The sequence below is a fragment of the Herpailurus yagouaroundi genome, unplaced genomic scaffold, assembly GCF_014898765.1.
Source record: "Herpailurus yagouaroundi ecotype Mexico unplaced genomic scaffold, PumYag 29, whole genome shotgun sequence".
Taxonomy (NCBI): domain Eukaryota; kingdom Metazoa; phylum Chordata; class Mammalia; order Carnivora; family Felidae; genus Herpailurus; species Herpailurus yagouaroundi.
Window position 1 is genome coordinate 115,089,272 of NW_024412377.1, and position 26,033 is coordinate 115,115,304.

The 26,033-nt window shown below is 40.5% G+C and overlaps 1 protein-coding gene across 3 annotated transcripts in view; it reads right to left on the minus strand.

Annotated features, from left to right (window-relative positions):
- The window catches only part of MAP3K1 (mitogen-activated protein kinase kinase kinase 1), a 78,248-nt gene extending 52,478 nt beyond the window's left edge, over window positions 1-25,770 (minus strand). Inside the window, exon 1 of one of the 3 annotated variants that reach the window (XM_040452837.1) lies at window positions 25,274-25,770. In XM_040452837.1, coding sequence (XP_040308771.1) covers window positions 25,274-25,755 — 482 coding nt within the window. In that variant the 5' untranslated portion in view covers window positions 25,756-25,770. Of the gene's footprint in view, window positions 1-9,541; window positions 9,568-24,211; window positions 24,372-25,273 lie in introns of those variants that run through there. The other 2 variants (XM_040452855.1, XM_040452847.1) reach the window with 2 other exon arrangements.
- Between the last annotated feature and the right edge of the window lie 263 nt (window positions 25,771-26,033).

Below are 26,033 nucleotides of genomic sequence, written 5' to 3' on the forward strand. Positions count from 1 at the left end.
TATCTCTATGACCACGCTTTGTGGAAAGAATGAAAAGTGGAAGATTTCATCCCAGTAGAACACTAAGAGATGGCCGGTAAAAGAAGCCAAGAACCACAAATTTAGACATCTGTATTTCAGTGAAAAAAACTTTCCCAAAGTTTGGGAACTTGAGCATGACTCTCATTTTGTTAATGCCTGATGATTTTCCTGTGGTTAGTAAGAATAAAAAGTCTTGAAGGAGAACCCAACAGGATTTGTGCATGGGAGGGGAGAGGCAGAAGTCATGAGACTACTATCTTACTAGGAAGGAACCTCAGAGGGAATTAGCCAAGGGGGTTGATGAATGGGGGTATGTCCAGGGAAGCGGTAGTGTTGGAAGCCCAAATCTAGACTCCTCAAACATGGACTCTCCTAGTTTAGGGGAAAACAGCTGGTGGGATGCATTAGAAGCCATAGCATAAGCATGAAAAATAGACCATCAATTTCTAGAAGACCAATTTTATTCTAAGATTTGGGAGTGAGTTGCAATGAAAGTCTTTCATTGAATATACAAATGTGACTAGGGGCTCCTGAGTGTCTCTGTCGGTGAAGCATCCAACTTTGGCTCAGGTCACGATCTCACAGTCCGTGAGTTTGAGTCCCATGTCGGGCTCCATGCTGATGGCTCAGAGCCTGGAGCCTGCTTCGGATTCTGTGTCTCCCTCTCTCTCTGCCCCTCCCCCACTCATGCTCTGTCTCTGTCTCTGTCTCTCTCTCTCTCAAAAATATAAAAAAAAAATTAATTAAAAAAATACAAATATGACTAAAAAATAAAATTCAAATGAATTCAATGTTAGCCAATGACACAAAGATGTTCATTGTTCCAAACAAGCATTCTCAGGATGGCAGACTGCATGGGACACTCCTGGGTCCTTCAGCAGAACTGAATGGATGTCCAAAGTGTTCACAAATAAGCTAAAGCAGCTGTTCTCAACCGTGTTCCCATCAGTTTGATGTTTACATAAAGATATGACAAAACTTCAAAAAACTGTTCAGAGAACATAATTTATCAAGGCCACAGCAACTAGCCATATATAAGCAATAAGTCACCCTCTACCTGAGGCAGAGAGAAGATAAACTGCATAACTGCCAAGCATACACCATATCTCTATCACTTTCCACCCAAGAAAGCCTATCAGTTATATCTGTTATACAACAGAGTAAGTAATAATATAGGGATATTTCTAAATATGTCCTAAACTATTTTTCTAAAAATATTTTAAATCTTTGACATTTTATTACCAAGAAAGTACTATGGGATCATACCCCTACATGCATCACCACACCACACCTTCGGCATCAAAATGTGACTGGCTACCAGTTAGGTATGCATGCTGACCAAGTTAAAACAGGACCAGGTTACTATTTCTAAGAGGCAACTGTTAAGTGACAATTAGGAAGAGGGTAGAGAACTATCAGAGCCACCAAGACGGCTTGGACAGAAAGCAATCTTCTGAACACTTGGGGCAGGGAAAGTCACTTAAAAAAAAAAAGTGTTCCCTGTCACCCTCAGGGAAGTCTGTAAGACATGAACAAACTGTGCATGTAGAAACCATGAAACGGGTTCCAAGTACAATCACAACCGTGTTTTGTTAGAACATAATGTCTGTAAGAGCAGGGATTTTTGTCTGTTCCCTCACTGCTGTATTCCTAGCGCCTGGCACATAGCCAGTTCTTAATAAATTTGTTGAGTGAGCGAATGTTTTGTTACACCATGAACTATAATAATTTAAACACAGAAAAAAATGCCTATCTACATATTTCATAACCGTGGCAAACTTTTAATCACAGACTGGCTTCCTATTCACCATTCAGTCAAGTGCCCTCCCAGCCTCCTCCTCAAGAAACGTCTGTTTCAGAAAAGCACGCTCACTACTTGAACAACAAAACCTCCTCTCTTTGCTCCATCTTTTCAGTCTATAAGCATTCTCCCCTCTCCTAGCCTTAAAATAAAGACCAATCACATCAATCCTAAATGCTTCTTTGCCTTTGCTAACCCTTAGGCTTTCTCCTCTCTCCCCTTCCATCTTCTGCCAGCTTCTCAAGAGGAGCCTGTGCTTCCTCACCGCCCTGTTACTCCTTGACGAAGCACACGTGCTCCGATGCCCACCACCCCACTAAAACTGCTGGTCAGAAGACAGTCACTACCACCTTCACATTCCTTGCCCAATGGCACTGCCACTGCTGACCATTTTCTCCATGGACAATGTCCTCTCCCCTGCCTTTTGGGTGTCATCTGTCCTGTAACCTCTCCTTTGCAGGTTCTCCTCTGCTCTCTTCCGTGAAATCCTGGCACTCCTCAGAAGGAGGAATCTGAGCTAGGATTTCCCCACTACTTTCAGAGGTCTGGAAATGAACCGGGGCTGATCTATCAAGGAATTAAAATTGCCCACAGCAACTCCCCATTCATTCTTCAATCTTCAGCAATTGTGAAAGATTCTGAGCAACCCAGGGTTCAAGTGAGCAAAGGTATCCTTACAAACATTCATAAGAAGCCATGAAACTTCAATCCCAAAGGAGGAATTATTATCACTGTAATAAGATATGTAAGATTAAGCATATCTTACTTTCCACAAGTTATTTTCTTAAAAGATGTATATAAGTAAAATACACATAATAAAATCATTTTCAGGAGTTTGGCACTGCATCATTTTTGATTGTTTTCTTAGGAGAGTGTGTGTGTGTCAGCTTACATTTTTTATTAAGAGGCCTTTCTTACAGCACAACGGTATTTCTTTCTTCATCTTTTTTCTTCAATGCCTACATCATCTGTACCCTAAAAAGATAATCAGTAGGCAGCATTTATGAAGTTGTCCTCATATCCAGTATATACATGAATACTGTCAAATCCAGGCAGAATGGACAACTACCCCTATTTTCTCCAAGAGTTTCTCCTGAACCTAGCTACCAGTAGTGCTATAACCAGTCAGAGGATACAAGAAGTCAATCATCTTTTTACCTCCCCAAATGAGTTCCTAGCACAGTAGTATGCACACAGTATGCCAGTAAACATGGCCTGAGTTGAGGTGACAGTTTAAGTTTCTACAAGGAGCACGTATGTAAGTTTTACAGGACAGCAAAAACATTACTATGATTTTTAAGAAAACAAAATAAGGGAATAAAAGACAGTTAAGGGCAAAGATATTTATCTTGCCCTGAAGGAGATTTCATTTTTACCTGAGTGGACTTTCTATAGTTAAAGATAATCGCCTTTGTTAGGGAGGCATAGGGTCAGGGAGATTACTGAATTTTCTCAAAGCCACTAAGCTCTTCTAATTATCAAAGAAGATGTCTGCTGAACACAAAATAAAGATTCCACATTTGGGAGGCAGGCATTTGTTAACTTACATTACTAGTAGAGAACAAACATCAATAAGAGAATAAATGGACTAGAATTCACTTAGGCATACTTCTATATTGGATGTTAGCCTTAGATATTAATATCTTTACTCAAATTAGTAAACAGGCATAACCAACAATTAAATTACACCAACCAAAAAAAATGCTGAAGTCTGAATTGAATCTTTATTTAAAACCACTGGACATGAAAAATATTTTTTTAAGACCCACTTACACAAAGAGTTCTAATAACTACATTTAGGTGTAAAGAAATAAATTTCAAAATGCCTGAAATACCCAAGGCAGCTACTTTGGAGCATGCACTAGGACACTCAGGTGCAAGCTGAGGAGAGGCAGCACAGGAGGGAGTGGGTGTAAATACAGAACAGAGGATTACTACTCTGTCTCTTACTACTTCATTTGCCTGGAGAGGCTGCCTAACTCTTGTGAGGTATCTCCACCAACTATATAATGGGAATAATGGCAGTGTCACAGGGTGCAGGGGAGACCAAGTCTGTGCGTGCACTCTGTGAAGGGTGAAGGCTCCACGGTGTTAACAATGACTACTTCTAATGCATGTGCATTCCAAGCACATCTCCCATTCTGTTGGCAAAGGTCTGTGCATTAAGAATCCAACCATATTTTGGGAATGCAAACTGGTGCAGCCACTCTGGAAAACAGTATGGAGGTTCCTCAAAAAACTAAAAATAGAACTACCCTAAGACCCAGCAATTGCACTACTAGGTATTTATCCAAGGGATACAGGTGTGCTGTTTTGAAGGGACACATGCACCCCCATGTTTATAGCAGCACTATCAACAATAGCCAAAGTATGGAAAGAGCCCAAATGTCCACTGATGGATGAATGGATAAAGAAGATGTGGGGTGTATGTATATATATAAAGATGATGTGGGGTGTATGTGTATACATATATATATATATAAAGAAGATGTAGGGTGTATACACACACACACACACACACACACACACACACACACTGTATTTCTCGGCAATCCAAAAGAATGAAATCTTGCCGTGTGCAACTACATGGATAGAATTGGAGGGTATTATGCTAAGTGAAATTAGAGAAAGAAAAAAAATCCTATGACTTCACTCCTATGAGGACTTTAAGAGACAAAACAGATGAACATAAGAGAAGGGAAACAAAAATAATATAAAAACAGGGAGGGGGACAAAACAGAAGAGACTCATAAATATGGAGAACAAACTGAGGGCTACTGGAGGGATTGTGGGAGGGGGGATGGGCTAAATGGGTAAGGGGCACTAAGTGATCTCCTGAAATCATTGTTGCACTATATACTAATTTGGATGTAAATATAAAAAAATTAAAAAAAAAAAAAAAAAAAGAATCCAACCATATTTGCACCCTAGAGCCTACTCTCTTCTCTGGCACAGTAAACACAATGAAGTCTAAATTTATTTGTGTTTACAATTGGCTTTATTTTATACCAACTTCACATCACAATGAAAAATGTTAACATGGTTCAGTGATGCTTCCTGTGTATTCTGGAAGACTTAACCATAATTTAAAAAGTCATAATCAGATATGATTTTTACTCCAATAGAAGGCAAGAAAAGGAAATAAATAAAAGATAATAAAATGTATGTGCTGGGGTGCCTGGATGGCTCAGTTGGTTAAGTGTCCAAATCTTGCTTTCACTTCAGATCACGATCTCATGGTTTATGACATTAAGACCCGCGTTGGCTCTGCCTGTCCTCCACTCATGCTCTCTAAAAATAAATAAACTTGGGGCGCCTGGGTGGCGCAGTCGGTTAAGCGTCCGGCTTCAACCAGGTCACGATCTCGCGGTCCGTGAGTTCGAGCCCCGCGTCAGGCTCTGGGCTGATGGCTCGGAGCCTGGAGCCTGTTTCCAATTCTGTGTCTCCCTCTCTCTCTGCCCCTCCCCCGTTCATGCTCTGTCTCTCTCTGTCCCAAAAATAAATAAACGTTGAAAAAAAAAAAAATTAAAAAAAAATAAATAAATAAAAATAAAAATAAATAAACTTAAAAAAAATGTGCTGATGTAACTCAAACCTATCTCCTGATTTAAAATATATGTATAATGTATATAAACCATATATTTATATATATATATTGTGTATATATATGTATATGTATATATATGTATATATATGTGTGTGTGTGTATATATATATGTATATATGTGTGTGTGTGTTATATATATATATATATATATATATATATATAAAAGATTATCAAAAAGGTTAAGAGCACACAGTCTTGGAGTCAGACTACCAGGGTTCACATCCAGGCTTCAAGGTCAACTAGCTGCCAACTTACCTCAACTCTCAGAGCGTCTGCTTTCTCAGTTGTAAAATGGGAATAAAACTTCACAAGGATGGTGTAAGTCTTAAATGAGAGAAGCTATAAGATGCACCCAGTGGACCAGGCACAGAGGAAGTGAGCTATTACTGCTCTTTCCAATAAGAGCAGCACAGCAGGAGTACGCTGCTGAACTAGGATGAGCTGATGGGAACTCAGCACTGGCCAGCCCCAGCCGCCTCAGCCCAGGACTCCACTGCTCCAGATCTCTAATGCCACTGTGATACTTAGAGAGGCAGGTGCTTGCACTTTGGAATTCTGAAGTGCTGGGACCATAAATCCTAGTGCTGTATTGTTACCCTTTGAAAGCACTTTCATGGCCAGCATTTCATTCAATTTTCTCAAATGCTTGAAGTATGAAAGACATTATTTCCCATTCATAGATGAGGACAAACTCAAAGTGGTTCAAGTACTTTACTCAATGGTCTGCACAGGTGGGAAGATAGTACTGGGTACAGGCCTGTTGGTGTGAGCTGATGCTAACACGCCGTCTACCACAATCAGCTCATGGAGAGCAGGTTTGATGTTTTTCAACTAAAGACACAGAAAATTCCCTATACAATAGCTGAAAGGGGAAAGAAGGAATCAGATGTGTCCATAAAGAACTCTTGAATTTGAAATGCAATTTGATTAGGCTTTTCATTTTAAATGAAACAGGAAAGAAAACTTCAATTTTCTATCAGAATAGTTTTAATTTTCAAAGTATTATCCACATTTTCTCACCTTTAAGTTGGGCTACTTGACTCTTCAGAGGTCAAAGAAAAATTCCTGTGGAATTCATTTGTTCCTAATTTTTTTCATTAGTCCTACATAAGCAATAATAAACATCTTGAAATAGACTAAAATATTCACGTTTTTAAAGAATGTTTAAAGTTCTAAGAGAAAGTAATAGGTAATGATTCAAAATATCATTTAATAAGTGAAGTGAACATGCTACCAATTTTTTGAAAGGGCAGTCTAAAGGCCCCACTTGTAGTTAGTCTGATTAAACTTGAATCACAAAATGAATAATTAGAAACACATCAAGTTACAAATCAGGGGCTAAAAAAAATTTAGGCCTAGGTGTTTTGTGGTCCATCTGCCTCTGTCAGAGTCTAGCTATCCCATAAGAAGCTGATCAGGTTTTGCAGTTCACTGGCCGTAAAGATCGATTTCAGTTGCTCCTGCCACTGCCATCACTGCCACCACCAGCAGCCCCTCTGTTCTCCATCCCATTCCTGATCTAGTCGCCTCTAAAAGTCTCAATGGCTGCTTCTGTGCTCCAGCAACGGAGAACAGGTCAATATCCTGAGCAAGTCTTATCCAGAAGCAGTTCTCTGGTACCTGAACTGATATAAGCCAGGGATTCCACCCCGGCTTCAGCTGCAGCATAGCAGTGGACCCCTCTGATGTCCAGGATACAGGGTGAGACCCAGTGATATTTTGCTTCTCAGACTTATACAGGGGAGACCCCAAAATAACTACTAGGCAGCAGGGCAGAAACTGAAAGCCACAGCAGCCAAGAGCGCTAACTTCACCATTTCCTCACAACAATCACAGGTGACATAATCCTGGAGGGGAGGTGGTGATGGCTGTCATGTCTTCACAGTGACCACAGTGTCCAAACCCCAAATTCTTACACATCATCTTAAGAAAACAAGATTTTATCCCATTTTCACAGGTAAAAGAGCTGTGGAAGAAAGGGCTGAAATTCTGAAATTATAACATTTCCAGGATATTTTAACGGTTTATGGAAAAAAACACTGTATTTAGAAAGATTTGATGCACACGGCTAACTAAGCATATGGGGGAAAAATGAACACTTAAAATATATCCCTTAAGCAGAAACTTTTTATGAAATGTAAATACTTTTATCAATGTTTTTAATGCAATTTCTCACAGTACACTTAAAATCAGTCCCAGATTAGCTATTTAAAAAATCAATAATTGATAGCATATTATTTTTCTAGGTCTTTGGGCTAATTTCTGTGACATATTTAAAAACAATACGGCTTCAGCCAATATAAAATGTAGCTCCTGTGCTCTGTATTCCCATGAAATAATATATTGGGGCAAAAGTAACCCAAAGCATGAGAACAGAAATCAGCCTATGAAGAGAAGGATGGTATAACTATCCAAAGTGTACAGCAAATTGATCACAAGGGCAAACCCTATCAATGCTTAATAAATAATTTATAAAGTAATATTTATTTATTTTTTTTAGTAATTTTTTTTTCAACATTTATTTATTTTTTGGGGGACAGAGAGAGACCGAGCATGAACGGGGGAGGGGCAGAGAGAGAGGGAGACACAGAATCAGAAACAGGCTCCAGGCTCTGAGCCATCAGCCCAGAGCCTGGCGCGGGGCTCGAACTCACGGACCGTGAGATCGTGACCTGGCTGAAGTCGGACGCTCAACCGACTGCGCCACCCAGGCGCCCCAGTAATATTTATTTTTAATAAAGGACTAAGAAATAAAGAAAAAATGTGATTGCAATGGCATTATAGGAAACTTGCTAAGGCAAAGAATTCAGTGCAGGTGGCTTACTAACAGCAAGTCTTAGAGCCACTGTCCAGCACAAGTGAAAAGTCAAGACCTGTCTGTGTTTTGGGGGGGTCAGGGGGCAGGGGACAGGACAGGTGTATGTGTTGTAGGCAGGGAATATTAAACAGAGAAAGAACTCAGAAACAAAAATTTCATCTTGGCTCGGTATATGGCCAACCATATTCTCTACTCATATAAGAAACTTCTACTCACTTGCTTTTAGTAATTAAAATCTGTGACATTCAGTATTTTGGGGAACCTTCAATAAGAATAAAGCATTATATTACACAATTTAATTCTTAGCAAGTTGCTGTATTTAGAGATAAGATGACTTTCAGACACTGATGGTTTTAGATTTTATCACCAAAACTTGGCCCAGGAAGTAAGAGGGAGAAGAGAAATCAAGAAGTTTGCAACATAAACCTTTTCTCTTGGATGCCCAAAGTGTCTTTATGGATCTAATCCCCAGAATGGAAGGCTCTGTTCTCACACATCTCTGGCATTATTTAAAACTCCTAGAGAGGGGCACCTGGGTGGCGCAGTCGGTTAAGCGTCCGACTTCAGCTCAGGTCACGATCTCGCGGTCCATGATTTCGAGCCCCGCATCGGGCTCTGGGCTGATGGCTCAGAGCCTGGAGCCTGTTTCCGATTCTGTGTCTCCCTCTCTCTCTGCCCCTCCCCCGTTCATGCTCTGTCTCTCTCTGTCTCAAAAAAAAAAAAAAAAAAAAAAAAAAATTTTAAAAAAAAATTAAAAAAAAAAAAAAAACTTCTAGAGAATCCTCTTGCAGTGGAGGAAATGTTCTACCATGCATTTATAAAACTGCAGGATGATTTCAGTTTGCATTGTGCAAATTGACAGTCTACCTGCCTTATTCAGTGGTAACAAAAACTTTTGCTAGTTATCAGTCACAATAAGCTAAAGGAATAGTGCTAATTGCAACTGAGACTCAAAAGAACTTTGCTCTATTTCTCATCACAGCTGTGTCTGTGGATAAATCAGGTGCTAGCAGCATGTAGTAAGTGCTCCCAAATATCTGAATAGCTGATCCCAACATTCAAAATCCAGGAACTGTATGGGTTGTGATGGAAGCAGAAAAGGTCAAGTATTCTTCAGTACCAGGAATCCAAAGACAAACAGTGATTAGTACTGGATATGCTCAGTAATGAATTAGAAGCAGCTTCAGTTCTGTACATGATGAATAGCAATGGGCAAGAGATTTTCTGTGGCTATGCTTCAAGTTGGTACAATCACAGTGATTAAGTCAGTTAAAAAGCCTTATTCCAAACCTACCTGAAAGTCATATTCTTCTAGAACTTGAGCACCAAGCTATTAGATTAAAAAGAAAAAAAATTCATAATGAAATTCATACTTTCTAGGAATTGCCAACTCTGTCCAAATTATGTGAAAAGAACCCCCACAATACAGTTAAATCTGAATTTTCAATATCAGGAAGCAATACAACTAAGTTCACTGAAAAATGCATTTTAAAGTTTTAAGTATGCACATATGGGCATTTATGGAAAAACTTTACAAATTTAGGAAAAAGACAAAAGAGGGCTTTGTTCGTTAGAAGATATCCCTGGGGATATCCTTTCCTTATACAATTAAAGCTAAACCAAAAAAAAACCCAAAAAACAAAACAGCTTTTAACAGTATAGTTACCAAAAATTAGATTCAAAGTTACTTTCAAAACACTTCTCTAACCATAGCTGTTAAACACGAACATGCTAATTACTCAGTCCTAATTTTTCTCTACTTTGCAAAATACTATACTCCCAGTACAGTTACAGGCTTTAAAAAAAAGTAAGGATTTTCTCATCATTTAATGTCAGTTAATAAACATGATTCCACTTTTCTAGGCCTTCATTGATTTTCATTTGTATGTCTTGTTAGGGCTGATATCCAGGTTTAAAATTTCAAGAGTGTGTAAGTTCACAAAAGTAATCATTTCAGTAATTAGAACTAAATACAGCCACAAGCAGTAATTTTCAAATTAAATTTTTGTAAAGTTGTTAGATCTTTAAGGGAACCAAGAGATTATGTAAGTCACCTCTTCTTTTCACAGATGAGAAAACCAAACCCAGAAAACCAGCCCTATGTCCTCACAAAGTGATGAGAACCTTGATCTATGTACTACCAGTGATATGCTTTATCCCATATCACATAATTCTGAAAGTTGTGTTTTCCATTATTCTAGTAAATAATTTCAAAATAATAAAAAATAAATTCCTCTCAAGATGACACATTATATACATTACCTTTCCTAAACTAATGGTAATTAGTAAGGTAACCTTGAGTGTCTTAACCTCATCTTCATTTGTACAAAGTTTTAACTGGTCTTCATAGTTATTTGCAGTGATATTACTGACAGTTAATGAGTACTTAAAAAAATTTTTTTAATGTTTACTTTTATTTATTTTGAGAAAGACAGAGCACAAATGGGGAAGGGGCCGAAAGAGAGACAAGACAGACAGACAGACACAATCCGAAGCAGGCTCTACGCTCTGAGCGGTCAGAATTAAGCCTGACGTGGGCCTTGAGCTCACAGGCTGTGAGACCATGACCTGAGCCGAAGTCGGATTCTTAACTGACTGAGCCACCCAGGCGCCCCTACTGAGTACTTTACTGGGTCAAGAATCATGCTTTATTATTTCATCTCATCACCCCACTCACACCATTTTTGAGGTGAGAAATATGAGGGTCAGAGAAGTTAAGTGACTTTCCCTGAGTCCAACGGTATTAAGTGGCTAGCAAGTCTGACTCTTAGGGCCCAGGTTCCTAATCACTACAGCCCAGTGTAGTGCAGTTCCAAAACCACATTCAGGTTCAAAGTGGATGGGATTTGTTTTGCAGGTAAACACCTCCCAATCTGTGGACCTCTGCAACTGTGGGAGCTGCTGGCCATGCAAGAGTCGTAGCTTCCAGAAAGACTTGTGGCTGCAGACTACCTTGCACCAGCTCTGATGTAACTCCTTCTTTGGGCCTCCTGTTCCACTTCCTAGCACACTGTGGTTACCTGTAAAACTACAAAAGCTTTTTATTTTGCCCTAAGCACAGAGATCTAAGGATTGACCAGTGGGAGCAATAATGAAGCAGAGAGCTCTGCACGGCTCTCTGTACAGAGACAGAAATCTTGTCCACAGGTTGGTTCCTGAGCCTGATGTACACTCTACTCTCCACCCATTTAGAGCTATTTGAACTATACTTGCAGTTCACTTATCAGCAGAGGGCCTGTGTCTGTTCCCCCTGCACCTCATGAAGTCTCCCTGTAAGCTCCTTTCACCTGTTTCACAACTCTGCATTCTTCAGAACTTGGCATGGACCTCCCATTTCCCTGAAAACCCTCCCTACACCAGTCTCACTCCCAGATGACTAAGAGCTGCACAACCCTTGTCATCAGTAGACTGTTACCTTGTTAAACTCCTTTACACACATCATCCCTCCTGGGTCCCTAACACCTTGGAGCCTGGTTCACAGAAGTCACTCAGAGTGCTCTTGAAGGCACGGATGGTGGCGGTGTAAGGGGGGATGACAGCACTGGTAATGGTCATTCACCCTGGCATGTTTACTACTCTAGCCTTTGGTTTTTCTGGAAAGAGTATGCAAAGACTAGACAAAAAGATATTTCAAATGACCCCACATCTGACAGGCCTGTCTTCCTACAGCCCATCAGCTTCCTGGGACCTTGCCTGAGGAGGCCAGGCAGCTGATATAAACCTTGTGATGATGTGCCCAGGACACAGTCAAGCCCTGTGATTGCAGCATTTCAGCATGTTTGTTCTCCTACGGGAGATGGTCTTGGATTATTCTCAAAGACAGCAATACATTGTGTGGCACCAAAATATTCTCCCAACATTGCACCTATGAAATTTTCACATAACCTGAAAAATCCGACTCACTTTATAATAACGTACACTTTACAAACAACTCTTCGTAAACACCGTTGTTCACTTAAGACGTGACTACATACGCAATCACAGAGGAAAAACTGAAGAGGTTTAAAAGCGGCAAATCTAATTCAGATACTGAGGAACTTTAAATCAGAGTTCAGCAGAATTCACAATACAGTATTGACTTCTGCAAAAAGCCACACTTATATTTAGTAGAATACCAGTAATTCATTATTGCAAAGGGAGTAAAAACATATTGAAAACCATTTCACAGTGGAGATGAGGAGTATTCCAGATGGAGGAAACAGCACATTGAAAATAAAGACGGTGTCCTGAAAGGGGGAGCTAAGAGGGGAGCAGACCTGGTCACCAGGGGCTTCTGAGCTAGATTAAGGAGTCTGGACTTTATTCTGAGGATGAAGGAAAGTTCCGTGGACAGAAGTGTCAGGGTCATACCCTCACTGTAGAAGCCTCACTCTAACTACAGTGTAGGGAAAAGACAGGAAGACATGTCTAAAAGCAGGAGGCTGGTTAGGAAGGAGGGTTTGCAAGATCGGGATGAGGTGACAATAATGTGACCCTGGATTAGCAGCCGTAGGGTGAATTCCAAGGCTAGCAGGGAACTGGCAACAGTACAACTGGAGCCTGCTTGGATGCTGAGGATAAGAAAGCCAGAAGAATAAGAGCACAGCAATGAGGGAGATGATAGCAGGAGTTACCAACAGGCACCCAAAACAAGCAGGAGAACTGAGGGAGAGGATAGAGAAGCTGGGGGGCAGGGTGACAGGGATTCAGTGTGGACACAGGGCTACAGCACCTGCCGGAGCTGTACCTTCTAGAGAAACTATCCCAGAGGCAGTAGGATGCAGGGTTCTGTCAATGAAGCCAAGACATTTCAGGGACCAAAATCAATAAGAATGAGTCAGCAAAGATAGAGTTAATAATCTCCTGATATATCCTTTCTCTCTAGTTAATGTCTTTCTTTTAATCTTGAAATGTGGCTATTTAGGAATTTAGGCCCTTAGTGCAAGAAAAAGATCTGGAATAAAGAAATGTATCTGGGAACTTCCAAATATCTGAGAATTTAGTATGTGATAAAGGGAATACTTTTAATCAATAAACAGTGCTGGGACACCTAGTTAGTCATTTGTAGACAATGAAGTTAGACCCTGTACCATTCCTTACAACTTCAGATGGATCAGAAATTAAAGTTTTTTTTTTTTTTTTAAATACATAAAAATATTAGAAAATGCTGGTGAATTTGTATAACTTTACAATAGGGAATAGTAAGAACCATTACTTATACGGTGTTTACTGTGCACCAAGCACTCACTGTCTGAAGAGCTATATAAACACTCAGTCTTCACTGTAACTATGAAATGGTATCTTCATCTTAAAGTTAAGAAAAGTGAAATGCAAAGAAGGTAAGTAACTGCCCAGTTACACTACCTGGCAGTGGTGACACTCTGACTATAATTCATGCATCTGCACTCTTCAGTACTACACAGCACTGCATCTCTAGAAGGCCATGCTATAAGACCTAAATGCAAAAATAATGAAAAGAAAAAACTGAAATCTGAAAAGACAAACTTCCTTTGTGGAAAAACACTCTTAACTGAAATTCATAACATAACACAAAAGTGGAGGAAAACAATTGCAATACATGTCAGAGCTATTCTAACATACAAAGGGTGATCACAAACCAACAGGAAAAAATAAACAGTTCTTACCCATGTATGAAAGAAAATATACCAAAGAAATATGAAACTGTTAATAAATATGACAACTTGTCCAATAAATTATTATGACAGCTTGTCCATAATAAATATGGCAAGTTGTACAATGATGTTAAAAAGCTAAAAAATGCAAATTAAAATAAGAAACCATCTTTCATCCAGACTGGCAAAAAATGAAAGATGGATGATGTCCAATGATAGCCAAAATGTGGGGCCACGGGCACTCTCACATACTGTGAAATAAACAGAAATAAATATAAACTGGTACAATGTTTGATGATGCAATTCAGCTATACAATCAAATTTTAAATATCCATGTCCTTTGACTCAGCAATTCCACTTCTGAATATTTCTTTTATAGAAATAAATTCTCTAATACATAAAAATACATATACGATGGCAGTCACTAAAGGTTAACATAACAATCCAAACACAAACAATATAAATGTCTAAAAACAGGAAACTGAGAAAAAAATAGAAAACTGGCTAATGAGACATTCATATAACAGAATATTATTCAGTCATTAAAAAGATAGCTCAGGGACGCCTGGGTGGCTCAGTCAGTTAAGTGACTGACCGGCTCAGGTCACGATCTCTCAGTTAGTGGGTTTGAGCCCTACATTGGGCTCTGTGCTGACAGCTTAGACCCTGCAGCCTGCTTCAGATTCTGTGTCTCCCTCTCTCTCTCTCTGCCCCTTCCCCGCTTACACTTGGTTTCTCTCAAAAATAAATAAACATTAAAAAAAACGAAAAAGATAGCTCCATGTTTATCAACACAACTAACAAAATACTGTCACGAAAAAGGCAAATTTATGGGGCGCCTGGGTGGCTCAGTCGGTTAAGCGTCTAACTTCGGCTCGGGTCATGATCTCACAGCTCGTGAGTTCAAGCCTCACGTCAGGCTCTGTGGTGACAGCTCAGAGCCTGGAGCCTGCTTTGGATTCTATGTCTCCCTCTCTCTCTGCCCCTGCCCTGTTCACACCCTCTCAAAAATGAATGTTAAAAAAAAAATTTAAAAAAAAGAAAAAAGAAAATTTTGTAGTCTCCAATGTACAGTCCTTTTTGTTAAATGATAAAGATACAAATTAAAAAAATAATTGTTCTATTGCTTTCAAAAGGGCTGTCCAATCATTTTAATAATGAAGTTTAATTCTATAAGTCCTGAATCCCAAAAACATTATTAGGACCTCATAAAACAGCACGGAGATGTCATTGTATCAGAAGATTGAAACATATTTTCATAATTCAAAATAAATTTAGATTAAAAAACCTAAAACTTTTTCAGGAATATTAATATCTACATTAGTCTGTCACATCTTTTATAAAATCTAAGTTTCAATTAAAATTATCTTATTTACTACCCAAGCAGAATTTAAGAATATTAATAGAAATCCAGAAGATAAAGAGATGCAGCCAATTAACCTTGAAGGAGAAAAAAGGAAGAAATGTAAATGTCTGTTTCAAAACACTTATCACCTTAAAGCATACAGACTTTTCCAAGTAATTAAACCAAAAACCTTGCAGTCATTAAGTAACTTGATCAGTGTTAAAAAGTCAGAGCTTACTGCTTCACTCTTCACAGTCTAACTAGGAGAAAGGTCAGGATATATCCCTAGTGGTAGTGATTAAGAAGTACCATAAAGAAACTGCAGGGTAGAATATGATTCAAGCCAACAAATAGAACAAAAAAGATTTTCCCACAGAGACAATCCACATGACATTTCTAATGAGTGGCATACAATTTTACAGAATTCTAACGGACTCTTCAATTATTTAGTATCATCAGGGCTATGTAACTACCTATTCTAGATAATTTAGAAGCTTACCACTTTAAGGATCAAAATACTTGCTACAACTATCTTGAATGAAAATCTTACTCAATATATTATAAACATTCTAATTTCCGTTCGCTGAATAGAAAGAAACACCACAACTTTGTTATGATGAGCCACACTCACCATTATAAAAAACAATCTTCTTCATAGTCATTCTACAAATAAGGAAATTGGTGCTCAAGAAGTAATGTGGAAAGTTTTGTCATTCAAAAAATTCATAATCTGAGAAGCTATCCAGGTATGTGGAACAGAATGTTCCCACACCAGGTGTCCCCCAACAGCAATGCTGTGACATCCTCCTCTCCCTCCCTCTCTCCTCTCTGGCTGTCAAATATCTCTGCCAGTATTGCTGCCATCAGGGAACCTGTCCCTCATACTCCTAGTCCTTCTAATTGGCTGCTTTTGATTGCTGTGTTTTAGGGACACCAAATGGACAAGAAAACAAGAATATCTTAAGTAAGTGTCTGTGAATCCTGAGCCAATGCCCTTGGAACTCTCATAAGTGTAAAATCAAAGAACTTCAAAGGACAGATTTTGTTACAGGCTCTTTGGCGGCTGAGAGCCTTTTTTCCCTACATCTTAGTGCTAAACCATGTTCTAGATAAGGGAGGCTGCTGGGTTTAGTTACCATCAGTAAACTTTAAAATGTTTTCTTTCTGTTACGTGGGCTCCTGGTTCCTGAAATCTCATACAGTATTTGCCTAGCAAATCTCTTTAGTGCAAATGTGAACTTCTATTTACTACAAGTTGAATTACTATCAAAAACAGTTTAATAAATTTTACATGAAGTAGGGTTATATTGGGACAAGAATCCTGGAAGTGGTATTTTAAGTTTACATTACATTACTAGTTTGTGAAAAAGGAACAATTACATTAATGCATAACATCTTTATGAGTATATTTATTCATATGAATACATTGGCACAAGAACCTTAAAACGGTATCTTAAGTTTACATAACATTTTGAGAACTTGAAAAAAAAGGAATCATTATATTAATGCGTGGCACCTTTATGTGTATATTTATTCATATATACATAAATATGCATACACACACATTTTCAGTACCCTAGTAAGTGCAAAAGAATTACATGCACACAGTAAGCTCTTCTTACCTACAACAGATTACCATGCAGTAGAGCAGTCTCCCCTTATCCACTAGGAACACATTCCAAGACCCCCAGTGGATGTCTAAAACCAGAGATAGTACTGAACCCTACATAAATTATGTTTTTTCCTACATGTACATACCTACGATAAATTTATAAATTAGGCACTGTAAGAGTAACAGTAACTGATAGAATAGAACAATTATTACAATATAATTTTATAAAAGTTATGTGAACGTGGTCACTTTCTCTCCAAGTCTTATTGTACTGTACTCACCCTTCTTGTGATGATGTAACATGATAAAATGCCCATCTGATGAGATGAAGTGAGATGAATGATACAGACTTGGCGACATAGTGTTAAGCTACTACTGAACTTTTTTAAAAAAAATTTTTAACGTTTTTTAGTTTTGAGAGAGGGAGCATGAGTGGGGGGTGGAGGGAGGAAGAGAGAGTGAGAAAGAGAGAAAGAGACAGACACACAGACACAGAATGTGAAGCAGGCTCCAGGCTCTGAGCTGTCAGCACAGAGCCCAACGCGGGACTTGAACGCATGAACCGTGAGATCATAACCTGAGCCAAGTTTGGATGCTTAACCCACTGACTGAACCATCCAAGGCCCGCCCCCCCCACCCTTCAAAATTTTTTTTTAATGTTTTTCTTTATTTTTGAGAGAAAGAGAGAGAGAGACAGAGCATGAGTGGGGAAGGGGTAGCACTACTGAACTTGTGATGACAGTGTCAGAAGGAGGAAGGAGGATCATCAGACTGCGGCTGGCCGACTGAAACCTCGGAAAGTGAAACCATGGGAAAGGGGGTAAGGGACTACTATATAGCTATTTCCCCCACACCACATTAAGCTGTCCTACCTCAGTCAAGGCACTTGGCATGTCTAATAGTCCATATACCTCCCAATGAATCTATCACAAACTGAGAACTTGGAAACAACAATCATCTAGGCTTTTGCTGTTTATTCGTGTCTCAGCTAGGTCCAAGGGTACTGTGACCAAAGGCGACAAACAGATGATCCACTAGGTTAAACTTGCCATTATTATCCTTACTCATTTATTCCACAAATATTTACTCTGGGGGTCTACTCTGGGCCAGGCATTTGCTAAGTGCCGGGTCCCCATCCAGGCACAGGCACTGCCCACACAGGTCTTATAATCTTCCGGAGAAGGCAGCAATTCATCAAATGAGATAACAAATGTAAAATCACAACATTGACAGTAGAGAGACACTGTGCTACAAGACAGTCTGAGAGACCAGGGAAGAAAAGCTTCCCTGAGGAAGTATCAGTGAGCTAAGGTTTGAACAAGGAAGTACTGACTTGGGACTGGGGAAGAGTGTTCCCGGCAGAGGGAGCATGCAGTACATGCCAAAGCCCTATGGCGAGAGGTGGAATGCTGAGTTTGAGGAAATGAAAGAAGGCAAGCCAGCAAAGAACAAGGGCAAGTGTGATCTGAGACAGCCTGGAGAGGCGCAGGGCCAGACAGGGCAGGGACTGGGTAGAGCATGTTAAGGATTCTCTATTTTTAACCAAATAGAAAGCTTCTGAGAGTTTTTATATCTAATCTTATTTACTTTTCTAGAGGAAAATTGTTATAATCAGATTAACATTTTAAAGTCATCACTCTGTGGGCACCTGGTTGGCTCAGTCAGTTAAGGGCGTGAGTCTTGATCTCAGCCAGTCTTGACCTCAAGGTCCTGAGTTCAAGTTCTGCATTGGGCTCCACACTGGGCATGGAGCCTACTAACATAACATAACATAACATAACATAACATAACATAACATAACATAACATAACAATAATCACTCTGGCCATATAATAAGGAGAACAGATTAGAAGGGAGAAAGCAGGATACAGGGGCAAGTCAGGAAGCTACTACGTTAGTCTAAATAAGGGATCATGGAAGCCTGGCTTAAGGATTAGGTAACAGTCAAATCCTCAGCCTCTGATGGTGGACTATACACAAGGAGCTGTCAAGGGTAACTCCTAGGTTCTGGTTCTGCCATTCCATAAGCCGAGAACGTATTAGTAGAACAAGGTATAGGGAAAGTCCTGAATTTGATTTTAGATATCTGAGTATGGCTCTGTTACGCAGACAGTTAGATGTTAAGTCTGGAGTTCAGGAGAGGTCATGGTTAGGAAATTCGGCAATCATTTGTGAACAGTCAATAATTGATCTCAAGGCATTAATGAGGGTAGGGATGGAGAAGACAAAATGAAAGAAGCCCTAGGATCAACCTGAAGATCTTCTAATATTAATGTTCAGGAGAGTGATGATGGGCCACCAAGCAAGAACTGTCAGGGTGAAGAAGATAATCAGGAGGATTACCCATCAGTCCAAATAACTAGCCACTTGAAATATCAGAAACTCATTTTCTCACTATTTGATACTTTGAGTATGGCTCTAATTACTTTGCAACTACACTGAGCTATTAAACTAATTATTTTGTTATACATAATATGAAATCAATCAATATGGTCAGTAATTGCTAAACACCAGCTATTGCTACTAAATATCAAGCCTAAGAGACAGTTCTTGACTTCAAAACTTGCCTTAAGCTAGACCATGATTAAAATCACATCAAAGTAAATTATTGTAATCTTCAGATACACTAATTTAAAAATAACCACTTTGAGAAAATTAATCCATCCTAACATTTATGAGCACCTAACATTCATGGGTAGCAGACACTAGTCTAGGTACTGGGCAATGGTATAAATAATAAGACAGAGTTCCGCATTTGTTAACAACTGATATTTACTATTCAGAATGCTGTTAGACCAGTTTGAAGGTTATTTGATGATATATCAGTTAAATGACTTATTTAGGCAACAACAAAACAGTAATGATCAAGTCTATTTGTCAAGAGTAAAGTCTCCACCCAGTGTCTACTCTCTCCTTACTCCACATACACTCAATATATTTCATGTGATAAACTTAGTTAATGCACTAACTACAGCACTGTGGAAGCTCCAGGGCCTTCCTCCATTCTTCAAGAGGTCTGATGGCCTCATTAATGATTTCCAGGTGACAGACTGTACTCTCAGAAATATATGCTTGGTGGTTATTAAGAACTTAACAGTTCTTGGCACTCGATGACATGTCAATCTATTAAACTAAACTAACCAGACTGGTATTCCAAAGGACTCCGTCACTAATAAAACTCCCTTCCATACCAAACATACCTAAACCAACTGTGATATGCCATAGAATATATAAAGACAAGGATATTTTCTTGATTATCTTATGCCATAGAGCATAATTTACACTTCCCAATATTGTTTTCTTAACTAGCAGAGTTGCTGTTACTAATAATTAAGAGTAAAGTTTAAAAGCACCATTGGCATATATTGAGTTTCTTGTTCCCCATACCTCCATTTTCTCTTTCAAGAAAAAAAAATCACATCTGAACTTGCAGTTCTGTATATATTCCTCTTAAGAATATAGCCAGAAACAGTTTGAAACTCATCTGTATCTAGATTTCCTTTTTCCATTACTGTAGAAATGGAAAAACTACAGCATATACCTGTCCTAAGAAAGGGGAAAAAGACCAAATGCCCTGCAGAAAGTAAAACAAAGCTACCACCCTTAACTACTAATCTGGAAGGCCAACTAATTCCTGAGAAAGTTAGGGAGGCACCATCATATTCACTGCATGAATAAGGTGTGGAATGCTGTGGATGAGATTAAGAACACTAATTTTTAATCTGGGTGTCTCTCTGAATTCACATCTCTCTTAAAGCACTTAACATGGTACTGCTAACACATGCATACTAGAACCCACCAAGAGAAACAGAGACCATGCATTAATCATCTTTTTCTCTAATACAAAGACTATCATCTTGTAGAGATTCTTAAATGTTGGATGAATGAAATAAAAAAAGAACAACAACAAAGGAGCAAGGTCCAGCTAGACAGGAAGTTTCTTTCCATGTATGATGATTTAGATAAATGAGTGATTTTAATTTCAGCTTCACTTCCCTCCACTTCCGATTTAATACAGCACAAATCAAGAAATCTAAGAAAAACTCAACATGAATCAATTATTTTTCGTGCCTAACACAATAAAGTGATCTAGTACAGTCTACTTATATTACATATACAAGGCCAGGTAACAAAAAACTATGCAGTATATACATATAAAGAGACAAATACATTGGCAATGGCACTCAGTGGAGACCTATTATGTTTACTATGACTCCTGCAGAGTAACTTCCTCCTTAAAAATTATCATTTAATTTAATTATTAATTTGAAAAAATAAAAGCAGCATAGATGGTGGAAAGAAATGAACTGTGGAGTCAGACTGACGGAGCTCTGTCTTCTAGTTATGGGATCAAAGGGCTTTAGCATCACCTATAAGTTTCCACCTCTTGAAAACAGAAATTACAAAGCCTTGGAGGGCTGTAACTTGTCTGACCCGCAGAAGGGAAGAAAGGTGACTACATAAAATGAATCCAAACATATCTGTATGCTCAATGAACATGTTTTAGCCATAGCTAAAATCCTCTTACATATCACCTGACTAACCTCACTGTTTTGCAACAAACCATTTACTTTAATTCTGTTCCTGATTACTTCTCTCATGTTAAAAATGTTCTTCAATTATTTGTTAGAGACAATGTGGATCTATTCCTAATACTGAACATTTGCTTACATTTATCTTCTACTCATTAACATTTTTAAGTAGCTCTAACTTTTGACTTAGGATATAAAAAGAGGCCAGGATTGAGGAAAACCACCAAGTCAAAGGACTATACTTGGTATGTGATATAATCAAAACATTACCAAGGTTAGAGGTGCATAGTATAGTTCGTAAGCAGCCTCTGGAGACTATTACTTTTCCATACCACGTTTTTCTACTGCCTTTATAGAGAAAGACCCCTCAACCCAAGAAAATGGGTTACAAATGCAAAATCGTGCTTTCTAACTCAGAGCACTTCTGAATGCTTCATATTTTCCCTCAGGGGACTCCATTCACCATTAACTGCCTTGCCACCCCATTATTTCTTCTTCTGGAATGTTCACAGCCAGTGTCAAGGACTGATGAGCAGACAGCCTAGGCAAGCTGTAGCTGGTTATTTTGCACTCGATGAAAACAAAGAACACTCCTTTCTTTCTATATTTTGAAATCTTCAAGTCAGTAAGTCAATGACCATTTTTCTAAGACAAGCAACATAGACTTGAGGCACTATGAGGAGGTGAAACAGTACCAATGAACAGGGCTACTTCCTGGTTTTTGTATCTAACAAAATGGAGTTATTAAAGAGTATTGGAAATCATACATTAAGGAATGTTGGTTAACCAGTTACCCCTGCCAAAATCAGATATGAAAAGAAAACAAAAGTTGGCAACAACTATAACAGATATTTTTCTTTCAGAATTATATTTAATAAGGATAATCTTTGAAGAATGCATTAATTTTCTTACTTGATTTAATAGAGGGTTTGGAGATAATTCATAACTACAAAACTTACAAATTCAAATATGTTAGCTTATGTAACTCCCTCTACTGTTTTGTAAAATCGTCAACTTAATTTTTTAAAACTTATTTTTAGGTAATAATGTTCCTGTATCTCCTCTAGTAAAAAAAATCACTAAATTATATTTTTAACCCAGTAGCTTCTAAAAGGAAGTGAAAGCTGAGGGCTATATGAGGATATAAAAGCAGCCTATGAAATAGCTTTAGTTTTAACAAAAACTAACATTAACAAGTACAGCATATCTTGTTCTTTCATGGGGCCAGCAAATTGATAGTTAGGGTTTTTTCAGTTACAAAAATAGGATAGAGTAATTATAACTACCAAACTCACAATAGCCTGTTCAATGGAGGATAACACTGCAATTTTTCTTCAAAGACAATAAATAGGAAGAAAAAGTTCCTAATTCTGTAATGTAAGTTAAAATCCCAAACCTTTGCGTGCCACTTTCAGGCACAAAACTTTCATGGTTTCAATTATTACCCTAAAGGAGAGGGTCAGACTTAAACTTTTCTATTTTTAATATGAGTATAACTTACATAATTTATACTGCACAAATATATTTTCTACATTTCCAGTTTCTACATCCAAAGGTCAAAAACCTGAAGGAAATTCTGAAATTAAAAATCATAGGATTCTCTTTAAAACATACAATAGGTCTTTAGACAGAAGGGGTCTCCAGACCCTTACTACTACTAAAACATAAAAATATTTCAAAATCTCAAGGCTAAATTTTCCTCCAGAAAGTACAAATGAAACTGTCAAAAAAGAGTTCAATGAACTCTTTATACTCAAAGTATTTATACCAACAAATGCAAATGAATTTCAATCCCACTGAGAAGGAAATTGAAAGGAAAAATCACTATATTTCAAAAGTTTAGGGAATCAACATTTTGGTGTAAATGAAATTTGCAGGGATGACTTAAGGTGAACAAACAGCATTCTGGCTAGTGAAATTCATTTTTAAAAAGTGATTATGCTGATTAGCCCATTATTTCACACATTGCACAATTATAATCCACTCCTTAAACAAAGAGGGGAAAAATACATACGTTATGAAATGCAAAAATTAAGCATAAATTACCGTTTCTGAATTCTACCTGCCTCCATCTTAGTCCTCTTATTTTGTGTGGAGACAACACTAAACAACTTCTACACATTATTTTTTACAGTGGTTGCTCTTCTATATTCATGGCTCTTTAATGACCAGAATGCTGGTACTAAATTATTTACTGTATTCAAAAGTTGCTTTCGTCAGAACAGATAAAATTAACTTCTCAAATTTAAGGTTTAATATTTTTATCTGGAGCTCATTTGTAGTATCAACTGCCTTCAAAGAATTATCCTACGGAGTTTTTACTCCAATCTGCACGGAAGCAGGAAAGTGTAGAGGAACTTAATTCTCGTAAAACTAAGTTATATTTACAAGTGCACGCAGAAAACTATCACAGCCATCTCCTTTCCTTTCAAGATTGCCATGGCACAGTGTTGACCATAATTTTTAGGGTAATTTTTGGGGGGGGGGCGCGACTTCCTGGTAATAAATGAACTGTGGCTTTAAATAAATAATCAAGCTCAAAAAAGTGCCAAAGAACTTTAGATAACCGAAACCAAGGATTCCTACTGTCAGATTCATCTCACAAGGAAAAAAATCTAAGACAGTCTTTAAAATACTCAGAATAAAGGTCAGGAAACTCTACAGGGCAATGGGTAACTATCACAAAAACATTTCCAGCAACTCAAAATACTCATCAAGACTGTGCTGTACAAACACTAGTCAGATTTTCTAAAAACATGGATTACGGCTGTCACACTTAAAATAATTTCCTTTAACATAAAGATTTCCAGTAGCCAAAGAAAGGGTCAGGCCAAGAACGTCTAGTCTGTTACCTTACACATACCGTAATGCATTGGCACTACAGGACTATGTGAGCCGAAGCCCACCGCACTGACCCCTGGAATCCCTCAGTCAGGCGGGCGGCCCGCGCAGCTGCACCGAGCAGGAAGCACCGCACCCGAGCCGCGGTCCCCAGCCAAGCCAGAGAGGCTGCGGGGAGCAGTCACCACTGCTTTGAAACTGAATGGCTGACACATCCGGTCCTGGCTCTTACACCACTCCGCCAAATGCAAACTTCAAAGGCCAATTTCAAACTCCAAACACAAGTCACTCAAGTCTCAGTGGCGCTGTCCGCATTCCCAAGAACATGTGGAGCCCCTTGAGGGACGCAATGAGAAAAACCAACTCCAAAAATATTACAAGTCTCCGAATGTGCAGTCTGCCCGCCCACAACGCTTTGACAGGCGTTACAGCGCCTTCCACCAGGAGCCCCTGTGGTCGTTCTGCCTCCGTCCGGGCCGGGCCCCGGGTACCTGCTAAGGGTCTCTGCCTGTCAAGGCCGGGAGGACCTCACCGCGTTCTCCTCCGTCCCGGGCCCCCCACCCGGCCTCGGGCTGGGCTTCCCACCCACCCCGCCCCTTTTTTTGACCACCGCTTGTTTGCAGGCTCTGGCCTCACCCCAGAGATCCCGGGACTCTCGTCTGGGGGCGCCGCCAACAGGCTCCTGCCCTCCCCCCAGCCCAGCCCCGAGGGCAACGCCAGGGTCCCACGCCGGGGGTCCTCCAAGAGTCCCGATTCCGGAGCCCCACAAAGCCAGCCCGGGGCCCCACACCTTATCTCAACTGGTCCCTGCAGCGCGGCTCGCACGCCTGTCACATGTCTACAAACAATAACAAACTCTCCGGCACGTCCCCGCCCCGGGCCCCCGTTTCGTCCCGCAGGCCAGGTCCGGGGCGCCGCCCGACGCCGGAGGGGTCAAAGGGGGTGCCCGAGAGCTCAGATCCCGGCGAGCGGCGCGCAGCTTAGCTGCGCTGAGCGCCGGGACGCAGTGCGCGGTGTCCGGGGTTCATTCATTGCCCTCGCCCGCCCCCCAAGTCCCCGCCGCATCCCCGGCCGCGCAGCTCACCCGGCTGGGGCCGCTGCAAGAGGCGGCTCGGCGGCGGTCGTCCGCTTCTCCCCGGACTCGGCCCCCGCGGGGCTCGGAGCGCCGCTGTCCGGTGCGGCCGCGGGCTCCGGAGGGTAGGCGCCGCCACGGCTCGCGGCTCCGTGGGGTTGCGGCACGGCCACAGGCTGGAAACCGCTCCCGCCCGCCGCTGTGTCCGAGGGCTCCGGCGACGGGGAAGTGGAGGAGGACGGCGGTGAGGCGGCGAGGAAGAGCGGCGGCTCCGGCAGCTGGTCTAGCTCCACACTCCGCACTTTGCGCAGCTGCCGCCGCCGCCAGTCAGCCCGCTCGCGGCCCCCGCTGCCCGCCTCCCGAAGTAGCCCCGCGGCTGCTGCGGGCGCGCTGCTAGCCTTGAGAGCACCTCCACCGCCACCCGCCTCGGGGCTCGCCGCCCGGGCGCCCGGGAATCCCGACGACGAGGCGCGATTCCCCGCCGCCGCCGCCATTTTCTCTCGCGGGCTACATTCGCTCGGCCCCTGCGAGGGAGGGAGGGGGCGGGGAGAGTGCAGGGGGCGGGCGGACCGGCGGGCGCTGCGCCGCTAGCGTAGGGCCGCCTGCGCCAACTGCGTGAGCACGGCCCGCTGGGTGCTTGGCCTGGACGGTCTGGCAGGCTCACCGGGCACGGCCAGGGAAGGGGGAGGGTACGGCATGGAGCAGGTGGAAGGAATAGGCTGTGCGCCCGGCGTCCCGCGCTGGCCTGCGAAGTGGGCTGGAACGTTGCAGT